The 22,627-nt window shown below is 33.8% G+C and overlaps 1 protein-coding gene across 1 annotated transcript in view; it reads right to left on the minus strand.

The window, feature by feature from the left end:
- Positions 1 to 403: 403 nt before the first annotated feature.
- The window catches only part of MDGA2 (MAM domain containing glycosylphosphatidylinositol anchor 2), an 854,438-nt gene continuing 832,214 nt past the window's right edge, over positions 404 to 22,627 (minus strand). Inside the window, exons 15-17 of the mRNA XM_070469091.1 lie at positions 14,287 to 14,417; positions 3,664 to 3,769; positions 404 to 1,003 (exon numbers count right to left, since the gene is read on the minus strand). Of these exons, the coding sequence (XP_070325192.1) occupies positions 915 to 1,003; positions 3,664 to 3,769; positions 14,287 to 14,417 (326 nt within the window). The 3' untranslated portion in view covers positions 404 to 914. The remainder of the gene's footprint in view (positions 1,004 to 3,663; positions 3,770 to 14,286; positions 14,418 to 22,627) is intronic.

Consider the following 22,627-nt stretch of genomic DNA (forward strand, 5'->3'; position numbering starts at 1 on the left):
CTCTGTAGTTTGTTTATAAAATAGTTTTACACAAACCACTCTTAGCAGTGCAAGCTTCTGAGTTGAAAATTATTCAGGCTTGTCTCATTGAAGGCACTTGGTTTCCATGGCAATTTATAAAAGATGGTGGTTTGGTTTCTTCGTTGGAACAGATGATTTAGTTTGGGTGTTCAAGTGGCCGCAAGCAAACTCCAATAAGCCTGTGTAATGTGTAAGCCCAGGTTTATACCATCCTGGATAGTAGTGCATGCAAAAAGAGACAGCATACAGTTATCTAGCTTAGCCATGGGAGGAAAACAAATAATAATAAGAAAGGTGGGATAGGGATAAGGTGGGGAGGAAGAAGAATGTTTTAAATAATTCTGAGTTCGGGTTATTGTCAAGGAAGGGTAACAACCAAAGGTAAAAGGGCCTACATTTATTTAATTCTCTATGCAAAACCTTCTCAAAAGGAAAATAAATGCCAGCTCTTCACGTACCCTGTTTACAGTGAGGTTTTCGTTGGCAGGCCATTAGGTTTCCATAGTAACAAGCAAACTATTCATTTGAAACAAAACCAGCCATGACTTTGTGCTTTGACAAGGATTTCTATAGCTCTTTTTTTTTTTATTTTTTTTTTCCGAGTTCAACCAGATGACCAGATGATGCTGTAATCTTTTTAGCCATAGAAGCACCTGAAGGTCTCTTCTCTACTCAGGTCAAGATTTTCTTTTATCTGTAGTGCGGAATAAGTTATATTTCCATGATGTCTTTTTATCCCCAGTGCTTAAAAAAATTTGTTTTTATTATTTTATTTTTGAGTCAGTAGTCAGTGGAGGAATCTTTGGTAGTTTGTTTTTTCAGTGTCCATTTACAAAGACTCTTTCTTCATGCTAGTGCCTGGTGAATCTTTTATAGCCTCTGCCAGGGTAAGGTCACCTTCGAGGACTTAAGATAGAGATGAGGACGATAATCGGAAAAAGCCATATATGTATTAAAATTCCAACAGCACCATCAACGGAATCTAAAGACAAGGAAATAAATGCCAAGAAACAAATGGAAAAGGAGACTAAGTACCCCATGTAGCTACCAATACAACTTTAGTGAACTAACAAAACAATTTTAGTACATGGAAGATATTTTGGGAAAACATTTGTTGTTTTGTTTTGGTTTGTTTTATTTATCAGATTCATTTCCAGACAAGTGAAAAGGAAAATAACTTGAATATATGCCTAGAAATTTGATAAAATTAAACTATTTTCAGATTTTTGAATTGATATGATATGCTACAAAACCTGTTCAGAAGATATTTATATAAGTTTGTGGCTTAGCTCAACCTCAGAGTTTTGTTGGCCACATGAAGGCATGCACACAGAGAAAATTCTCAAAAACCTAAAAGGTCAGCTTTTTTTTTTTTAAGTTTTCATAGATGTTTAAGCTTAAAGCCCACTGAGAGAAAATCTACTCTATGAAAACTAGGTAGGGATTATTATGGGTAGAGGAATTAACTACTGCAAATAGTGGATTATATATATCAGTCAATTATCTGCAAATTAGGTAAATAATTTTTTTCCTTAGTGTAATTTTTTAAAGTGCTATGAAGTCTGTTCTAACTAAAAATTGTTTTACCGATCAGCCTTAAGATGCCTCCTGTAGTTGGTAAGTTAAATAAATTTCATATCCAGATGATACCTCTTAGAATGTGTAGTTTACCTAGGAGGACTAACAAGGACAAATCCAATAATTCATTAACCTGTCTTAAGTTACAAAATGGGTCTCACCTAGTGGCGAGCTGGGGTTAGAAAGAGACACACAGTCTCAACTTTTGATAGCGTGGACAGAGTGCTACATTTACTACTGGAGAGGGGTTGGGAGCCTGAGCAATTAGGAAGAGGCCTTTGGCCTCCAAGCTGGTTTGCACTTAAAAATTAACATAAGGTTAATATTCATCCAACAGTTTTCATCAAAGTGAACTTAAAAAGTGATAAAAAGAAACAAATGTAACAGAATATTATCTCATAGCAAAGAAATTTTTTCATTCAATTAGATTTATTTTCTCTGATTTACAGAGGCTAAATAAAGATACCGCCAATAAATATAGATATCTTACTTAAAATAGTCACACATTTTTCTGGATTTAGTAGTTTAGGAGAAGAAAACTGATTATGAAACTGTTCCATCATATAATAATAAAGTGCCTATGGGTTTTCATGGTCATTTCACTGTGGCTACATTTCTCCTTTCTCCTTTTGGGAGAGTAAATTATGTTCTCTTGCTTTCCTCATTTGGAAAGTGTATTTGATTTATAATAATTTTCAGTGATTTAATTATCAAAATGTAAGATTTCTGTATAAGATGGTAACTATCTTCAGTTAATATAATGTTACTGTTGTGGATCCATGTTGTGAAATTCAAAAGAAATCTTTTTTCCCTCTGAGAAGAATGCTTGCTTTTCTGTGTATTTGATAAACCTACTTCATTTGGATTTAGCTACTGGTTTTCTAAAGCAAAATTAGCCAAACACAGGAGAAATTTTTACTAAAATTGTTACTTGAAATGTTAAGTGTAATGACAAGAAGGTGAAAAAAATGAGCAAAATGGCTCATTGTTGTAGACAATCTTAATTTTTGTCTCTTAACAATGTTCAAAAATGGAATCAATTTAGTTTTTATGAGCAATCAGTGGACAGTTGTATAAATTTGACTCTCAGCATCCAGACCGATATAATTTCTCACCAAATATACTCAATTAACAAAGACTCTGATTTGCTCTAGACTTATACAAAGTGGATTTTCATGCTCTTTTTGTAAGTGTTAAATCATTGATGATTTATTTATATACATTTAGTTTGATACCTCTTTAAATAACCACAAAATTAAAGATTCCAGATGGCTCTATGAAAATCCTTCAATTGGAGGAATTTTCATAAGAATAATTTTAAATTTCTCACCTTCACATGAATAATATAATGAGGATTTTAAAGCAACAGCCCAACACATAACTCTGATACTGTTTGCATTATTTATAAGTTTCTATATAAACCTCTTTTACTAAAAATGAATTTTTGGTGAAAAAATACAATTTGAAGGTATCATTATATCATAATACTCAAACCAGAATAAATAGTGAAACCAAATTACTAAACAAGATTGTGATGCACGTAGGAGATTAATCATACCAGGAAAAAAATCAGGCTACTACATTACTTAATACATATATACTAAGACTCATCATAAGATTGAATCTGTTAAAATGTTTGGCAAAAGTTAGACCTAGAAAATACATTCATAAACTTGGAGGAATAAAAATAGCCATGGCTATACAAATGTAAGTTGATTATTTGAGTTAGCCATATATTTTAATAATAGTTAAAAAATCCACTGAAATTAATAATATAAACAAAAAATATTTAAAAACCTTAATTAAAAATCAAACTGTGCTTGCCTTATATGAACCAAAATCAAAATTACTTTTATTTTAGGTCAAATAATTAAGGTCTAGTGTCTACCACTGGATTTAATAATTTGATTTTAAAATATGTTTGAAATTTTAGAGTTTCAGGCATAGGAAATTCTTGAGTAAACAAACTAAAAATAAATTCATTTTAACAATTAGACCATATTAGCCTAATAGTCATTACTTTACTCTAACATCACACCAACAGATCCAAGAAGAGACACTTACTCTTAGTCGTTAGGTCTTGTTTTGCACATTCTCCTTCTGCAATTGATACATCATCAATGGCAATGTCACCTTCTATGCCAGGACCTCGAATACCTTCAAAAATGAGCTACAAATATGAATGAAACAAACCTAAATGTAGAACTTTGATTTGCAGATGAATTTTTATTGAGAAATAGAGGAGCCAAACCTAAAACTGACAATCCTGGTATCATTTATTATTGGTGGTCTTCAGAATTCTTGCTTGCAAAAAAGCTTTCTCAACAAAACCAATAGTAAGATCTTCCTTGTACAGCAGTTTTCCATTTTATAAGCTCCTTGTCAATTTTAAAACAAAACTAAACCTAACTGAATAATAGAATAAAAACAGCTACAAAAAATAAGTCATATCACTTTTTGTTTTCAAGGGTAAGGAAATTTTTTTTCTCTGAAATAGATTCCCTCCAATGTTCTCTAAACATATCTCATAACACTGGCTTTCTGTTAAAGGTACATTTTATGGATGAATCAGTTCCAGGTTCATTGTGACAGTACTATGTTTACTGAAGCCCAGAACAAGTGTGTACACAGTGAATAAGTTAATCATAGTCCCCATATGCTTTGTTTTTAAAGATATTTATTGTTTTTGAAGATATTTATGGGTTTAGTAGCAAATCTTCAAACTTCCAGTATCTAGAACAGTGGATGGCACCAAGTCTTAACGACATTAGTGTTGAAAGAATAGATGAATGAAATCAATCTACATTTATTGCTAAATTCTGGATACAAAGTCAATATAAGGACAATTAACAATTTTTTATTTCATTTTTGTAGACATAAGACTCTTCGTAAACTTTCTGTCTTGTCTCACAAATTCTCCTTGCTTCCAGAATCCTTTTGGTAGAAAAAGTAACTTATGCACTTAGTGACTATATTCCCAGAAAAATTTCTATGTACCAAAATGAAATACCTAGTTTGTTCTTTCTGAAGAAAAATTAGCTTAATAAAGAGCTATGTTCAACATCAAACTAATGTGTGTAATTTAATACGATCTCTAATCTTATTTCATCGCAACAAATTACAGCAAAAGTCTATTTTTATGAATATAAAAATTTTTGTTTGTCTTATCTTAGAGTGTTTAATATGACTCCTTAAAGGTAAATTTGTGGTGATTTTTCTGAGGACTTTCCTTTCCCTATATGGTGCATAAGAATGAGGATATGTTTCATGATTTTATATGATAAAAAGATTTGAGAAGTTTTTTATTATATTATTATTACATTTAATTTAGAATTAAATTAGATATGGAGAGGATTTCTTGCTTACCTATTTTGAGATAAGTATTATACATTAATAGTGTCCAAAGCCATTTCTTTGAAAAGCATCCAATTTGCCTTATATCACTGAGGCCAAAATAAAATGGCAGACCAGAGTTAAAACATTTAGAACTGAGTTGGCAGTGTATAAATGCTCCATCCTCAGACAGAATCAGGACGGAAGCCTTAGTTTGGCTGCCTGGGAATGATAATTTGCATTTGACTTAGGGTGGGGTTTTGGAAGATCTCTGGGTAGTGGCTAAAAAACCCTCAGAGGACTATTTAAATTACAAGAGACAAGATTTAAATAAAAAATCAATGGTATAAAAATTCAAAAGCACTGAATATGGAAAAGGAGAAGTCATTTTAATGGCGGCAGAATAGTCCATATTATTGATAGAACAAAATTTATTTAATCAATATGTATTGTTATCGTTAGACAATAAAATTATTTTCAGTTATTCTGAACAGGGCTGAAATGAATATATTTCACATAATTATTATACACAATTATTTGGAACACATGGTTCTTCAGGATCATTTTAAATTGCCCCTATCAGCAGTCTATCTATCTGTGAAAAAGTACTGCCTTTTTCCTAACCATGGGTTTTTAAGTAATGGGGCTTTTTTCCTTTTTTTTTTTTTAATACGTGCTGCTTACCTGGTAAAGAATCAATGTTAAGAGTAAATCAATGGTTATTCCCACCCCCTTCTTAGTTTCAGTCATGTGATGCTGAGTCTTCTCTCCTGAAGATAACAACATGAATGGAATGTTATCTTGGAGAAAGTCAGAACTCAAAATTCAAGCTATTATGAGTCTGATTCCACAAAATCAAATATTTTCCACTTTGCCCCCAAGACAAATACTATACTAAATAGAAGTAGGATGTTGTCATCACAATTTTTTCTTTTATGCATGTATTTTAAAGATTGAATGGAAGAAAGTGCAGATTTCTGCCTCCCAGTCAAATTTTAATCCTGGAAGGAAGCATGAACAAGGATGTATTTGCAAACTTTCCTTTCTATCAACCTGGCCTTATACTGACTTTTAAGCAGTGAGCAGCCGGCCTCTACCTTTCAGTAAAAGAATGATCTTGCCATTGCTCAAAGCATTTCATAACTTCTGTTACTGAGTTTAAATATGAAACCCTCCTATTTTTCCTATTAATTTTCTTTTTCTTCCCCTCTTTCTGCCTCCCTGTGCATCTTGATCAAAAACACAAGAGAACCTAGGCTTGTGCTAAAAACAAAGCTTCAAGCAGCAAGGCTGTGAAGGACGCTGACGCCCTTCTTGTCTGGTCAGATTGAGAGGGGGTCATGGGGAGCCTTTTATGGTAAATGTCAGGGAGTAGATTGACTGATGTATTTTAATATGTGTGCTGCTTGCCTACTGGAAATGTTGAACACAAGTGTGCAGTTGGATGAACAGCAGAAATACAAATCAGCAAAAGTTGAATTGTCATATGCCCAGAGGACTACCTCTATCTAGAACACTCTTTTATAGGAATACTTCATGGTGATCCTAAATGAAGTAGTAAAAACTGATTTGTAAACTTATTGCTTACATTTATCTGTACAACTATAGATGATACAGTTTGTCTCCGAATAAAGTTGATTACTTTTCATATAAGTGTAGCAGCATTTTAGTTATTGTGTGGGAAAAAAATCAGAGAATTAGTAGCAGTTATTACTGGGATGATAAAAGTAACTTTTGATGATCAAACTCTTGGTACAGTTATCACTGGTACTTTTAATATTTATTTGAAATCTTGTGATGATAGGGAGATCCAATCCAACAGGCTAGAGAAACACTGTAACCTTCCTGATGGTCCTGTTTTGACAAGAAGAAAGAAAAATATACTGTGCAGTGTATTCATTTGTTTCCTTTAATTTTCATAGCAGCTTTGTTATTAGGAAGATATAGATTGTCTTTTAACTCACTGGACTCTCACAAAGAAATATTTATTACATTATTCTCTTTATGCTCTGAACACCAACTACAATGCTATCTAAATTATTATGACACATAGATTCTAATAGACTTATAAATGGCTTTGAGACGAAGACCTAGAGGGATACTTTCTCCTTTATATTGTTTTTGACTATGAGATAGATAACAGAGATAAAATGTATATGTATTAAATTTAAATAGTGTACCTTGGCCAAACTTTCAAGTGCTTTTAAAAATAAATCCTTGGTGACAAACATCTTTTTTCCTCAAACACAAAGATGAGAAACTATAATAGTCCATTATAATATGATGTATCTCAACTTGGAAGATATGATCTGTATGCAATGAGAAAAGTCTGAATTATATTCACTCAGAGAAGAAATGCTCTCTAATTTAATAGGTTAAATTATGTCATATTTTAATTAAGTACCATCATGATTCTGACTACTATTACATTACAAGGATAAGATTATGTTCCTTTCCTCTTCAATACTTCTGACACATTTGGCTTAATTGCCTTCAAGAAGGAATTAATGGCATCTAGATTCTCAGGGAGAGAATGTTGACGTTTAGGTCTCCTGAAAGAGGGTTCAAATTACTGAGCCTGTTCTTCACACAATCACACTGATCTTATTTAAAATTGTTTCCCTTAAATGAAGTGACAAATTTAAAATGGTAATATTTTCACAGTGGGTGCATGCAATTCAGCATACTTAATATGCAAGAAATACTGCATGATCAGAAAATTAATTCCTAGTGAGTAAATGCTAGTGTGAGTTTAAAAAATATATATGTTAATTTCTGTATTAGAACTACACTACATAAAATTAATTTAATTCATCAATTGATAGTTTCTTACATTTATTTATAATGCTTTAAAGCATAAAGATAGAGATGTCAATATGTAGGAAAATACAGATGATGCTATTAGAGCTGATGTTCAAATATAATTTCTCAGAAAAGTAGGAAGAGCTACATGTAGCATTAATGAGTAAAAGCAGATGGGGAGTCAAAGATTACAACACAGTTCTGATGATCTGACCTCAACATCAATGGTGCCTTCTGCAAATGTTTTCTTTCTGATGAGATATATTGGTTCTGATCATTATTGCTAAGGCAAAGTCAAAGACTTGGAATGCAGTTTGAAAACTGACAGTGTACATCACTTGGAAAAACTTTAGGATGTGAATAAATTTGAAAAGAGCTATTAACATTAATAATTTTACCTTCATTTTATTACTGGTTCAGCAAATAATTAGACTATCCTTCCCCTGCCCCTCCTTTTTTTTATAGGTAACATGTGGATTTATTCAGATTCAGAGAGAAACACACTCCACAGAGTGTGGGCCATCGAAGAGGGGTGTATGGCCTTTCCCCGTTTCTTATGTGCAAAGAGCAAGAGAACCATCCAATAACTAATACAGAAGAGATGTGAAGACAGGTGACATGATAAACAGTACAGGACAGGGGAGTCTGGCATGCTGCAGTCCATGGGGTTGCAAGGGTCCGACAGGACTGGGCAACTGAACAATAACAACGACAACATAATAAACAGGTGGGTAGCCTAAATATTGATTTTTTATATTTAGATTTTTTTTTTAAGAAACTACATAAATATTAACACTGAGTGTAACTTCTCAAGACACTGCCAGTCCAACTTGCTGGATAAGTGTCAGTTGGTTGTCAAAGCTTCTAATCTCAAATAATAACATGAGATTTTGACTGCTGGCAAAAACAGAAAGAACTAGATGGCACTATCAACTGCAATTAGAAAAGGTTTTCAATTGTTAGTTACTTCAGGAGCCATCATCAAGTCTATAACTGCCCTTGAATTTGGCTTAAAATGTCAGATATATATCTACAAGCATGCAATGTCTACTAAGGACATTTTCTGGATTGTTATTATTCTTAGATAAATATAAAAGAATGATGTGATGAGAGCATTATAATCCCTTTTCCAATCCCTATTTAGCATTAAGGATTTGTGTGATTTAAGATAAATTGTCTCAAAGCCTACTTCCAAATCTTTAAATGAGAGTATTAGAATAGAAGATCTCCAGAATTCTTTTTGCCTGTGACTTAGAAAATGTGAAGTCAGTCTCATAATGTCTCTATACTTTTCCCTCAGAAAATGTCTTAAATGTACTGTGAAAGAAGTAAAGGATTAAAAAAGGCAGTTAAATATTTTCCTAGGTGTAGGATATAAAACAAAAGGGACACTGTAAGAACAACACTGGATTAATTTTACTTTTTAGAAACTTTTCCCCCTAATCCTTCTGAATACAGCTATACATATTTTCATTACAAGCACTGATCATGCTAAATTAATTCTAGAAAAGAGCCCCAAAGAAATTTCAGTAGGAGAAAATTTCTATTTGCCTGGAAAAGTACTACACAATAATGTTATTGTCAGCTAAGCAAATATATTGAACAGACTTAGACAAAATACTTTGCAAGTGGTGGTTTTTTTTAAGAGTTTATGATCAAACTAATTTGAATGTATACAAACTTCTAACAAATAAAACATAAAATATGTCAATGTTAACGGAGGCTCAGAATCACTTATTTTTCATTTAAAATTCCAAGAAGTAAGAGAAACCCTATCCACTCGAATTAAAGACATCCTTGGATGCCACAAATCTACATTTGAATAATATTAAAACTTCTCACAATTTATATGGCCATATATCTCATACTTTTTTTTTTTTGCCATGCTTTTCTGGTTAGGCATCACACACCAAAGAAAGATTTTTGAGAAGCTTGATAGTTTATAAATGACTTTTGAGGAAAAAAAAAGTTGGAAAAAAAGTTGACAGCAATGAGAAACTTGAAAAGAAAATTAAATTTTAAAAAATGGGGTAGGATGCTGCAGTTGTGTTTCCTTGAACAATCAAAATTTATGAAGTGATGTAATCCTTAGCCAATAGATCTTTAAATATCTTGGAGACAGAAGAACCTAGAGATGTAATATAAAAAATATTTTACTTATCTTCATTTCTCATTAGTAATTTAAATAGCTTAGAAATTCATTGATTCAAAAATCTTCATTTTTTGATTGGCTTCCCTCCAGGATAGAGTAACAGAAACCAGATTTATCCTCCCCACTGAAACAGCCAAAGAACTTGACAAAAATATTGAAACAATGGTATTGGGAACACTAGACCACATCAGGTATGAAGAACAGTGATCCCTGAGTGAGAGAAGTCAAACAAGGTTTGCTCTATGACTGCCCTATACAGAATTTATAGATTATGAAGAAAGCAGAACAAAGGTAGGGCCTCCTAGGAAATCTGGGTTGAAGAGAGAGACCTGAGAGTCCAAGGCAGCTGAGTATGTAGGGTAGAAAGCCAGCAAAGAAAGAACTGGAGAGAAAGAGACATCTGCAGAGGAAGCCCCTGAAGTTCTCAGCAAAATCCTGATTGGGACTCGAATGAAAGAAAACTACCTAAGGCTGGGAAAGACCCAGAGGGATGCATTTAAGGGAACAGTGTCCAGCTAACACAGGACTTGGAAAAATCTTATTATTCATGGGGCATTGGGTAGAGAACTCAGAAGACTTTTGCTTCAGTACTGAGAAACAATCAGCCCAAAATCAAAGACTATTCTAATCTCACCTAAAAAAATCTTTACAGCAAGTACAAAAATTATCAAAACTTTTCTGAGTATTAATAACTAAACTACATCCACAGGGCTTTCCCTGGTGGCTCAGTGGTTAAGAATCCACCTGCAAATGCAGGGGACAAGGGTTCGATCCCTGATCCAGGAAGATCCCACATGCTGCGGAGCAACTAAGCTCCTTGGCCACAGCTACTGAATCAGTTTGCCTGAAGCCTGTGCTCCGCAACAAGAGGAGTTAGAGCAATGAGCAGCCCGCACACTGCTTACAACTAGAGTAGGCCCTGCTCTCCCCAATTAGGGAAAGCCCGCATACAGCAAAAAAAAAAAAAACACAGCAGAGCCAAAAATAAAGTAAATCTTGGGGGAAAAAAAAAAGCTACATCCACAAATAAACTCCAAAATAAATACCAAAAAAAAAAAAAAATCCAGCACCTATCAAGGTAAAATTTACAATGTCTGACACCCAGTCAGACTACCAGACATGTAAGGAAGCAAGAAAATAATGACTTGTAAAGATGAGAAAACATCAATCAATCAAAACCAACCAAAAACTGGCACAGATGATATCATTAGCAGAAATTAGTTATTATAACTGGATTTAATATGCTCAAAACATGAACTTAAGATATGAAAAGTATTTTGTAAAAAGACTCAAACTGAACTTAAAGAGGTGGAAAGTATAATAGCTAAGATGAAAAATACTCTGAATAGAGTTAAAAGTAGATTTCGTGTGTGCTAAGACACAGTCCTGTACATGGACTGGAGCTTGCCAGGCTCCTCTGTTCATGGGATTCTCTAGGCAAGAATACTGGAGTGGGTTGTCATTTCCTTCTCCAGGGAATCTTCCCAACCCAGGGATTGAACTTAGGCCTCTTACGTCTCCTGCATTGGCAGGTGGGTTCTTTTACCACTAGCACCACTTGGGAAGCCCCTGAAAGTAGATTAGATATTGCAAAAGAAATGATTAGTGACTGTAAAGACAATTAATTATGAATAGTGAAATAATTTTAGATAAGATGGTGGTTTCCTAATTTCCTTACCACCTTATGCATTTCTTAAGTGGGAACTCTCTCTAAGGACCAGTCATCTGGACTTGACCTGCTTTCCAGTTTGAGAATCACAGTCTTCAAATTCTGTGGGCACCAAACTTTCCTGGATCTTCTTCCTTGTAACTCTAAAAAATACTACTTACGATCAAGCTGTTCTTCCACAGTTTATTGTTAATGATTGGTTTGTGTTCTATGTGGTTCCACTGTCTTTAATAACTATTCACATATGTACACTTTTCCTTGGAAATATCAATCATTCCCATAGTTTTAGGCAACACATAAAGCCTAATGACTTACACACATTTGTCCTCAAAGTTTCAGAAAAAATATATACAATAGGCCTCTGCACATCGTTAAGAGGACATTCCATAGGCATGTTATATTAACATGTCCAAAATAGAAATAACTATAATCATCCCAGTATATTTTCTGTTTTCCTCTCTTTGTTATTTAAGGTAATGGGTAAAATAACAGGCATTACTCAATATTCTCTAGATAGAAACTTCTTGGTCATTCATTGCTACTTCCCAAATTCCCAACATAAAAATGTTCTTCTAGTTTTTATACCCAAGTATATCTTGAAACTATCCTCTTTTCTTTGTACCACTTCCCTGGTTTGTCTCTTCAATATCCCTTATGTGAATTTTATAAGGGTCCTAACTGGTTTGCTGGCCCAATTTTACCTCCTTGAATCACCTTCCATACAACCACCTAAGTGATGCATCATCCCATCCCCTGAGTAAAATCTTCCATGACTCCCCAGTGCCTATGCTCTTGAGGTTGCTTAATGTCATCCCACACCAGTCTTTATATTTATATTCCAAATTCCAGATAAACATCTCTATGTTTCTCTGACAAATCCTGTGATATATGACCTGCATGTTTCATTTACTCTGAACTTTGCATCGATATTAATATCAGCCCCTTTTTTGAGTTGCAATCCTTCTCTTCAATTCAGGTTTCACCCCATGCGACAGGCGCCTCTTGCTTCTCCATACTCTTCTTGTTCATTATGTGTGCCCATAGAAACTTCCGCATATTTCGTTACTGACATTATTACATTATGTAATGCATGTGTTTAAATATGCATTCCCACCAATCTGAAGTAAACAATCATCATTAAATCTTCATGCCTAGCAATGTGCCTGACATACAGTACTAGCTCAATAAATATTGAATTGTTGCCTGTGACAATAAATGATTGTCCTGAAGGTGTGGTGGTGTGGTTTAGTCGCTTAGTCATCTCTGACCTTGCAACCCTATGGACTGTAGCCTGCCAGGTTCCTCTGTCCCTGGGATTTCCTAGGCAAGAATATTGGAGTGGGTTGCCATTTCTTTTTTTAGGGGATCTTCCCAACCCAGGGATCGAACCCAAGTCTCCTGCCTTGTAGGCAGATTATTTACCACTGAGCCACCAGGGAAGCCTATCTTGGAGGTACTCAATAAATATTGACTAAATTGATGTCTATAGCAATAAGGAATTATTCTGAAGGAAACATTAGTATAACTATTCCTTAAATGCTTACTGTATATATATTTAATAATTTTGTGTTAATTAAGGCAGTGATATAGAAAGCAAAAATATGTCTTTTTAGAAAGATTTTTTGATGCCTATAGAGGTATGCACATTTTAATATTAAGGTTACTTCTATCAGTAATGCTTTGGAGTTCTATCTTCCCAAGTTTAATTTGGTTTAATAATATGCTGCCATGTATTCCATTTTTACTATTTTATTCTTTTTCATATAAAAAATTATTAGAATCTATGATTGGAGTTGCTTTTATGTATTTTTAGATAATCAACTAGACTTCCATTATTCTTTACCAGAGTGAACAACTGAATGCATTTTTATCATCTTGGAAAGTTTTAGAAATGCAATTTCTAAATCAAAATCATTACAACTTTATACATTAGGTTACCAAAAAACAGTATTCCACCAATTAAAAATTAGCATAACTGACACTGTCTGAATTTCTATACCCTTACTAAATGCCATAAAATGCAATTAAGAACTCCCCAGTATGAAAAAAAAAAAACCCTCAACCTGAGTATATGAAACACATATATTATATAAAGTTATTAAAATCAGTAAACTACATTATTTTCTCCATTAAAACAGTTTCATGATAAATTGTTTCTAGCCATAATGACCACTACTATAATCGCTAAAATATTTATTATATATTTGCAATTAGTTCTTTCTCTTAATCCTATCTAAGCCTTTCTTTTCTACATAAAAACAAATAAAAGCAATTTGTTTAAAGTTCTCTGATATTGAAAATCAAAGTAATAAATTACTAAAATGACAAAGAGACACATTTTGTTAAAGCATACAAAATTCCATCCATAAAATTCAGATTGAGAATTGATTACCCAGCTTCTGTTATGTAAGAATCTATGTTGTTTGTCTTCAAGGAACAAAGTATGCACATATGATTTTATATGAATGGATTACATTTTCTCCAGGCAAATCATTTGAATTCAGATAGACCACTATTTAAACATATTACTTGAGAGATGTCACTTAATAAAAGAAAAGGGCATTTTCTCTTTTTAGCACTGCTTTTAGAACTAAAGGGAAACAATCATGTGATTTTTGTGATGCTTATATCAGAATTTTTACATACTCTTTCTAATTTTGCTCAAGTTCTGCCTTTAACATTATGCTCAGGTGCAACAATCTATCCATAGACATGACTGTTCTTTTCTTACCTGAAATGAAGTAATTGGATATATATTAACATGTGCCTCATTCCATCGTTGTCCTTTGTTCCCACTTGAAGACCACAGTGGATTCTCTATGGTTGTCTGTCCTTTCAAACGTAGATAGACATTTAAAACACCTAAAAATAACAATGTAATTTTATTCTGTGTATTTACTCTGGCTTCATACTTGTTTCTCCTTAACTGAGCACTTGTAAGCTTTTAAAAATGAAATCTTATGGAATACTCCAGTGTCTCCTCTTCTCTTCCTCCCTCATTTCCAATCTTGCTCTTAGGATACTTGGCATACATGGTGGGTCTCCAGAGGTGATCACATCCTAATCTCTAGAACTTCTGAATGTTATCTTATATGGCAAAGAGACTTTGCAGGTATGATTAAATTAAGAATTTTGAGTCAGGAAGATTATTTCAAATAATCTCAGTGGGCCCTATGTTTAATCACATATATCTTTTTTTCTAAGACGGAGATTTGATACAGGAGAGAAGGTCATGTGAAAGAGAAGATGCAACACTGCTGGTTTTAAAAATGAATGAAGGAGTCACAAGCTGAATGCAAGCGGCCTTTGGAAGCTAGAGATGACAAAGAGACAGATTCTCCCCTAGATCCTTTAGAAGACAGCAACCCTGCAGACATCTTGATTTGAGCTCCATTATACTCATTTTAAATTTCTGTTCTCTAGAACTTTAAGATAACACGTGTGGTTGTTTTGTCATGAAGTGTGTGGTAGTTTTTGTACAGTGGCAACAGAAAACTAATACAGCATGTAATCATGTGCTGACTATAATGGTCAAAGTTTAATGAATTTTTTATCATCAGTTAACATCAGTCTCAGTTCATTTTCAGTTTACTTTTCATCCAAATCTCTTTTTCCCTAAAAGAATTGTCCCAAGAGAAAATGAAAACAGGTTTTGTCTCATGATTTGATGTATCTCAACAGTCTCATGTCCTGCACATAGTACTAACAGTAATGATGATAATAATAATATGATATGTTGAACACTTCAGGTAAGAAATGAATCCTCTCAACAATTCTGTGAAGTATTTAATACTGTTATCCTCATGTTATAGATAAGAAAACAGAGTGATTCAGTAATTTGCCTTATATCATACAGTAAGAAAATAGCTGAGGTGGAATTTGAACCCATTGAGTTTTAAAATCTGGTATCTTAATGCTAGGTAATCAGTATTTTAATAGACGCAATTTAAAAAGTCAGCTTTATTGAGGTATAATTTACATGCAATAAAATTCATTTTAAATGCACAAGTCAATAATATTTGATCAATATATATTATAGTGTAAGTATCAATTCAGCCAAGATACAGAACATGGCAGGCCTCAGCGTCCCTCACTATCTCCTGGAGTTTTCCTAAGTTCATGTCCATTGAGTCGGTGGTGCTATCCAGACATTTCCTTCTCTGTCATCCCCTTCTTCTGCCTTCAATCTTTCCCAGCATCAGGGTCTTTTCCAATGAGTCAGCTCTTCACATAAGATGGCCAAAGTATTGGAGCTTCAGCTTCAGCATCAGTCCTTCTGATAAATATTCAGAGCTGATTTCCTTTAGGATTGATTGGTTTGATCTCTTGCAGCCCAAGGGAATCTCAGGAGTCTCCTCATTGAAAGAATTGAAAGCATCAATTCTTCATTGTTCAGCCTTCTTTATGGTCCAATTTCCACATCCATACATGACTACTGGAAAAACCATGGCTTTAACTATACAGACCTTTGCCGGCAAAGTGATGTCCCTGCTTTTTAACACACTGTCTATGTTTGTCAGAGCTTTTCTTCCAAGAAGCAAGTATCTTTTACTTTATGGCTGCAGTCACCATCTGTAGTGATTCTGGAGCCTAAGAAAATAAAGTCTATCACTGTTTCCATTTTTCCCCCATCTATTAACCATGAAGTGATGGAACCTGATGCCATGATCTTAGTTTTTGAATACTGAGTTTTAAGTCAGCTTTTTCACTCTCTTATTTCACCTTCATCAAGAGGCTCTTTAGTTCCTCTTCACTTTCTGCCATTAGGGTGATATCATCTGCATATCTGAGGCGACTGATATTTCTCTTGGCAACCTTGATTCCATGTTGCACTTCATCCAGCCTGCTTTTTTCATGATATCCTCTGCATAGAAGTTAAATAAGCAGGGTGACATATACAGCTTTGAAGTACTCCTTTTCCAATTTGGAACCAGTCTGTTCTGTGTTCAGTTCTAACAGCTGCTTCTTGGCCTGCATATGGGTTTCTGAGGAGGCAGGTAAGGTGGTCTGGTATTCCCATCTCTGAGAATTTTCCAGTTTTTTGTGATCCACACAGTCAAAGGCTTTAACATATTCAATGAAGCAGAAGTAGATGTTTTTCTAGAATTCCCTTGCTTTTTCAATGATCCAATGGATCTTGGTAATTTGATCTCTTGTTCCTCTGCCTTTTCTAAATCCAGCCTGTATATCTGGAAGTTTTCAGTTCATGTATTGTTGAAGGCTACCTTGAAGGATTTTGAGCACCACCTTGCTAGTGTGTGAGATGAGCACAGCTTATGTACAATTACATGTTATAAAGTAATTTATCCTTCAGATTTTTAGAGGAATTGTGCCTAATTATTTATTCATAAGACCACCTGTATTCATATTATACACAAATGAATAAATATGAATACCTAATTTTTAAACAATAAAAAAATTGCATTCTTTACATCATAACTTTCACTTTCTAACTGGATGAGCTTGATATGGTCTCTTAATCTCTCTGCCTTAATTTCCTCATCTGGCAAATGATGATGATGAGAGTAACTAGCATAAGTTTTTTGTGGAAATTGAAATTATAGTATGTAAACCATAAATTGTCTCAAACATTATCTTCAGTATATTTTATCTATCGAGATATCAAATACTACCTCTTTATTTCTCTTTCAATGCAATAGATTACATCAGTATACATTTCTTAATGTTGAACTATGAGTATACTAGAGGAATAACTTGGTAATAGACTACTATTTTCTTATTAGGTTTGATTCAATTTGCTAGTAAGGTATTTAGAAGTAATGCATCTATATTTATTCATTTCTTTCTTGTTTTATCTTTCCACGTTGCATGTTCACTTTTTGCTTCAGAATCTATCATCTTCTATCTTTTTCCATCAGTGTGAGAAATAATCTCAGGCTTGTCCTTCATAGTACAGTACTGATTCATTTTCCACAATTTGGATTCTATCCTTCTGCTCCTAATATCATCTTGATCCAGCTGTATTATTTCTGATGTTACATTCTTTTCTGATCTTATCAAATTCCCCTTTATTTTGGTCATTTATCTAATTCCTTCTTTTCTTGTTCCACTGTTGTATCATTCTTATCTTTTTTTGTTTTATACAGTTCATTTTACACTTTCCTGAAAATATAAATTGTCAGTAATTCTTCTTTGACAATATGTGCTTATTTTACTGTGTACATGTTAGCCTCTTTTTATACTGTGGGATCAAGCCTGATTTTCTCTCTCTTTCTCTCTTTTTATCTTCTTCCTCTTTATTCTTTTTAAATAGTTCTAAGTAATCCTGTGGCATTTTCCCTAAAACCACTAATGGGACTTCTTTTATATGGACAGCATGGGTGTGGATTGTTAGCTCCTCCTCTAAAATTTAAAGCTATAGGCCAGGTGCATGTGAGGTTTCACTACTATATAATGACTCAACAATAGAGAATAAATGGAAAAGCATTTGTACTTTTGAGCCTTTTAAGAGTTGAACTTTCTGGTTTTTTTTCCCTATACTTGGTGAGCTACTGTAACAGGGAGTAGCTTTCTAAATTCATCTTTGCAAAAATAAACAAATGGGACCTAATGAAACTTAAAAAGCTTTTGCACAACAAAGGAAACTATAAGCAAGGTGAAAAGACAGCCCTCAGATTGGGAGAAAATAATAGCAAACGAAGCAACAGACAAAGGATTAATCTCAAAAATATACAAGCAACTCCTCCAGCTCAATCCAGAAAAATAAATGACCCAATCAAAAAACGGGCCAAAGAACTAAACAGACATTTCTCCAAAGACATACAGATGGCTAACAAACACATGAAAAGATGCTCAACATCACTCATCATCAGAGAAATGCAAATCAAAACCACAATGAGGTACCATTATACGCCAGTCAGGATGGCTGCTATCCAAAAGTCTACAAGTAATAAATGCCGGAGAGGGTGTGGAGAAAAAGGAACCCTCTTACACTGTTGGTGGGAATGCAAACTAGTACAGGCACTATGGAGAACAGTGTGGAGATTTCTTAAAAAACTTGAACTAGAACTGCCATATGACCCAGCAATCCCACTTCTGGGCATACACACTGAGGAAACCAGATCTGAAAGAGACACGTGCACCCCAATGTTCATCGCAGCACTGTTTATAATAGCCAGGACAGGGAAGCAACCTAGATGCCCATCAGCAGATGAATGGATAAGGAAGCTGTGGTACATATACAACATGGAATATTACTCAGCCATTCAAAAGAATTCATTTGAATCAGTTCTAATGAGATGGATGAAACTGGAGCCCATTATACAGAGTGAAGTAAGCCAGAAAGATAAAGACCAATACAGTATACTAACACATATACATGGAATTTAGAAAGATGGTAATGATAACCCTATATGCAAAACAGAAAAAGAGACACAGATGTACATAACAGACTTTTGGACTCTGTGGGAGAAGGCGAGGGTGGGATGTTTTGAGAGAACAGCATCGAAACATGTATATTATCAAGGATGAAACAGATCACCAGCCCCGGTTGGATGCATTAGACAAGTGCTCGGGCCTGGTGCACTGGGAAGACCCAGAGGGATCGGGTGGAGAGGGAGGTGGGAGGGGGGACTGGGATGGGGAATACATGTAAATCCATGGCTAATTCATTTCAATGTATGACAAAAACCACTGCAATGATGTAAAGTAATTAGCCTCCAACTAATACAAATAAATGAAAAAAAAAAAACAAAACTAAATTCATCTTCGCTGGACTCTCAGTGGGGCTCAGTTTTTCTTGCTGGCTGTTGGTGGTCGCTGGTGCATCAGATATGCAGTCTTATGCAGAAAGGTGAAGTCACCACAGCACATACTTCTTCTGTGCATTCTATTTTTAAACATGAATCCACAATGGGGAGGGCTCCCAAGGAAATCATGCCCTAATAAAAATAAACTGTGTTAAACATTAAAGTGACAATAATTTTTTGAACCTGTTGTCACTGGATGAACAAAGTGTTACGTAACAAATACCTTTTGAAAATTATGTAGTGAAATAGTCTGTGTGGGGACTAAATAGGAAAGAACTGCTTGTCAATTTCATGGCCTGCCTCTAGCTGCAACAGTGATAACTGTGCTGAATTATGATCTTTTCTACTGATTTCTACTTAAACTGCATTGAGTTTCCAGAAAGGAAAGTATCAGTTATCTTACATTAATTTTTTTTGTATTTCTTAAATGTATCACTTTAGATTTTTTACCCAGTAGAGGTCTTTCAATAGCTTGCATGTAAAAAAATGAAATATGCTCCCTCTAAGCTACCAATTCAGTTCAAGTTGTTCCATACATTAAAAATTTACCACTGGATACTTTAGTAAATGAAGTGCTAATGTAAATAGATGGCAGTGAGTGAAATAACATTTTATACAAAGGCTTATTTCTCTCGGTAGCATGAACTGCTATTTTGATTGCAGTGAGAGGAATCAATTCTGTCACCAAATCAGTATACAGAAATATCTCTTAAAAGTTAATAAAATGATGATATCTTTTTTAAATCTATTCATTTCAATTAGGCTAACCAAGCACTGTTTACTCTATGTCTTTTATAATTTACTTACAAAAATACATATGTTTGAAATAATATAGATATTAATAGATATGACTTACCACTCCTATATCAATAATAAAATTATTATATCAACATTGAATGTATTTTATCTCAGAGAATATGCTTTGCCTGTGATCATGTTTACTATTTTATTAACATTTTATTTTTACCTATGTAATATAAACTCAAACTTGGATTATTTCTATTTATATTTTTAAATATGTACTATGTGAAAAAGACTTTTCTTAGGTCTAAAGAGGCCAGGTCTGAATTATCCTAGATTTTGAGTTAATTTTTGAATAGATTTTATGGTTAGATTTTATTTAAAAGCAAGTATTACTTGTGTTATAACAAAAAGACACTAGAAATATAATTGATTTAAATAAGTTCTTACAAATATAATTTAAATGCCTATTCCATTATCCAAATCAATAAAGACAAATTATTGATTCACTAGTCTATTTTAGAGCCGATGACAAAAATACTATTAATAGACAAATGATAAAAGGGAATTCAGTACCAGAAGTTACTTAAATTTATGTCCAGATCATCTTGGTCACAAAGTGAGGACTTGAGAAACAGAATAAAACTATTCAAGAGAAATTTGATTTAGCAAAGCTGATTCAGCCCATTATTATAGTATTATAGTAAGAAAATTCCAAAGTGAATATAATGGGTTGTGTTAATACCCTTTAAAAGTAACTTTAAATCCTCAGAGGCAGGGTGTTTATGCTTTGGTAAGCACCAGATATCAATAGGTGTGAATTTAATCACCCCCAAGGATTTTCAAATGTTACGTAGTACATGAAACAAGTTTGAAGTTGGTAAGCAAAACTTAACTGTATTTTTCTCCTGGGTTTCCTATTTCTTATCTTTTGGTCACCAGTCTTTAAGAGCCAGGGGCCAGAGTTAGGACACATTTATCTCACACTTAAGGATCACAGTCAATAAATGCTGTCCAATCATGCTGTGATATCTCATGAGCTGTGACCTGGGTTTTGGAGTTATTCATGGTGCTATTCAATAACACAATTCCTATTTTAGTACTATTTCATACAAACTGCACTATAAAATATAATTTGCTTAAATATTATTTATAATTACTACTGCCAAGTTCTCTTCCTTAAGTCCTAAACATAAACTTGCTTCTAATTATTTTACTATAAGTATTTTTTAATATATTTTAGATAAGTAATTTAACTATATGTCTTAAAATGGGCATACTCTTTTAAAATAGATATTTGAAATTACCAAATTCATATAAATTAATCTCTAGCTTGCTTTACTCCAAAGCCGAGGGAATCACTTGCATATAAATTATGTTTTCATTCTAATCAGTAATACAGACTCATTAATTTGAGCTTCAAGATGTGCCAAAATCATCTAGCTCTAGGCAAGAGCTATGTCTATTGATAGGTAATTGGTAACATGATTTGTATTATACACACAGACAAAATGGGAAATTATAAAATCATTATTTTCTGCCTGAATAGAAACAGCTGCATGCATTCATTGTTATTTTTTTAAATATATAATTGCAATGATATCTTAAATTTTAAAAGTCAGTTTACTTTCTCTGGTCATTACTATGCCTTCTTATATCCAGTTGAACCTCTATATCAGTATCAAAAATTTTACTAAAACATAGCTTTCATAAGACTTTCTATTTCTCCAATATATGTCAGAGACCATTATAGATTTTGTCACTATTTGCTTCTAAAACAGAGCAGGATGCTATGGGGCCTTCCCAGGTACAAATCCTTTTCAAGTCCCCCATTTTTTATTTATTGGAACAAGGCTTCAGTTTCCTAGACCTTCTGGGTCTACCAAAGGGCAGATTCAAATAGTTGCTATTCAGAAGAGTGAAGAAAGGCAGAAGCAAAGGAGGAACAGGCAAGAAACAGTAGGATAATGATGGGGCAGGGTCCTAGGTCCTCCTGAAGAAATAGACATAACAATATCTTTGAATTCTTCTGCAGGAACAAAGGCACAAGATTCCTGCAGTACTGCCTCATTACCTCACCACCAACCAATCAGAAGAAAGTCTCACACCCTGCAGTCCTCACCCCGAACTTTGCCTATAAAACACTTCCTTAAATACCATCAGGGAGTTTGAGCTTTTTAGCTTGAGCTGTGCATTCTCCTTGTCCATTCTGCAATAAACTTTTCTCTGCTACAAACTGATATTTGGATTTGTTTCGCCTCATTGTCTGTAGGGCACATGAACTTGCTTGTATTCAGCAACACTTATCTCTTTTAGAGGATGGCTTACATTTCCTTTCTTCTTAGAAACTTTAACTTTGCTATTCTAGATGTTCTCTCCCATGTTCACGCATGGCATGGGCTTGTCATGCATTTTTGCTGTATATTACATTTTGACTTTTATTTTATTCAGCAATTTATTATCTCAAATAAATAATGGACTATTTGATGGATAGTTCTACCATCCTTTAAATTTCTCTAAACTAGGCACAAACATGTTCAACTCATCCTACTGACTAGAAAT

This window comes from Odocoileus virginianus, chromosome 6, assembly GCF_023699985.2.
Source record: "Odocoileus virginianus isolate 20LAN1187 ecotype Illinois chromosome 6, Ovbor_1.2, whole genome shotgun sequence".
NCBI lineage: Eukaryota > Metazoa > Chordata > Mammalia > Artiodactyla > Cervidae > Odocoileus > Odocoileus virginianus.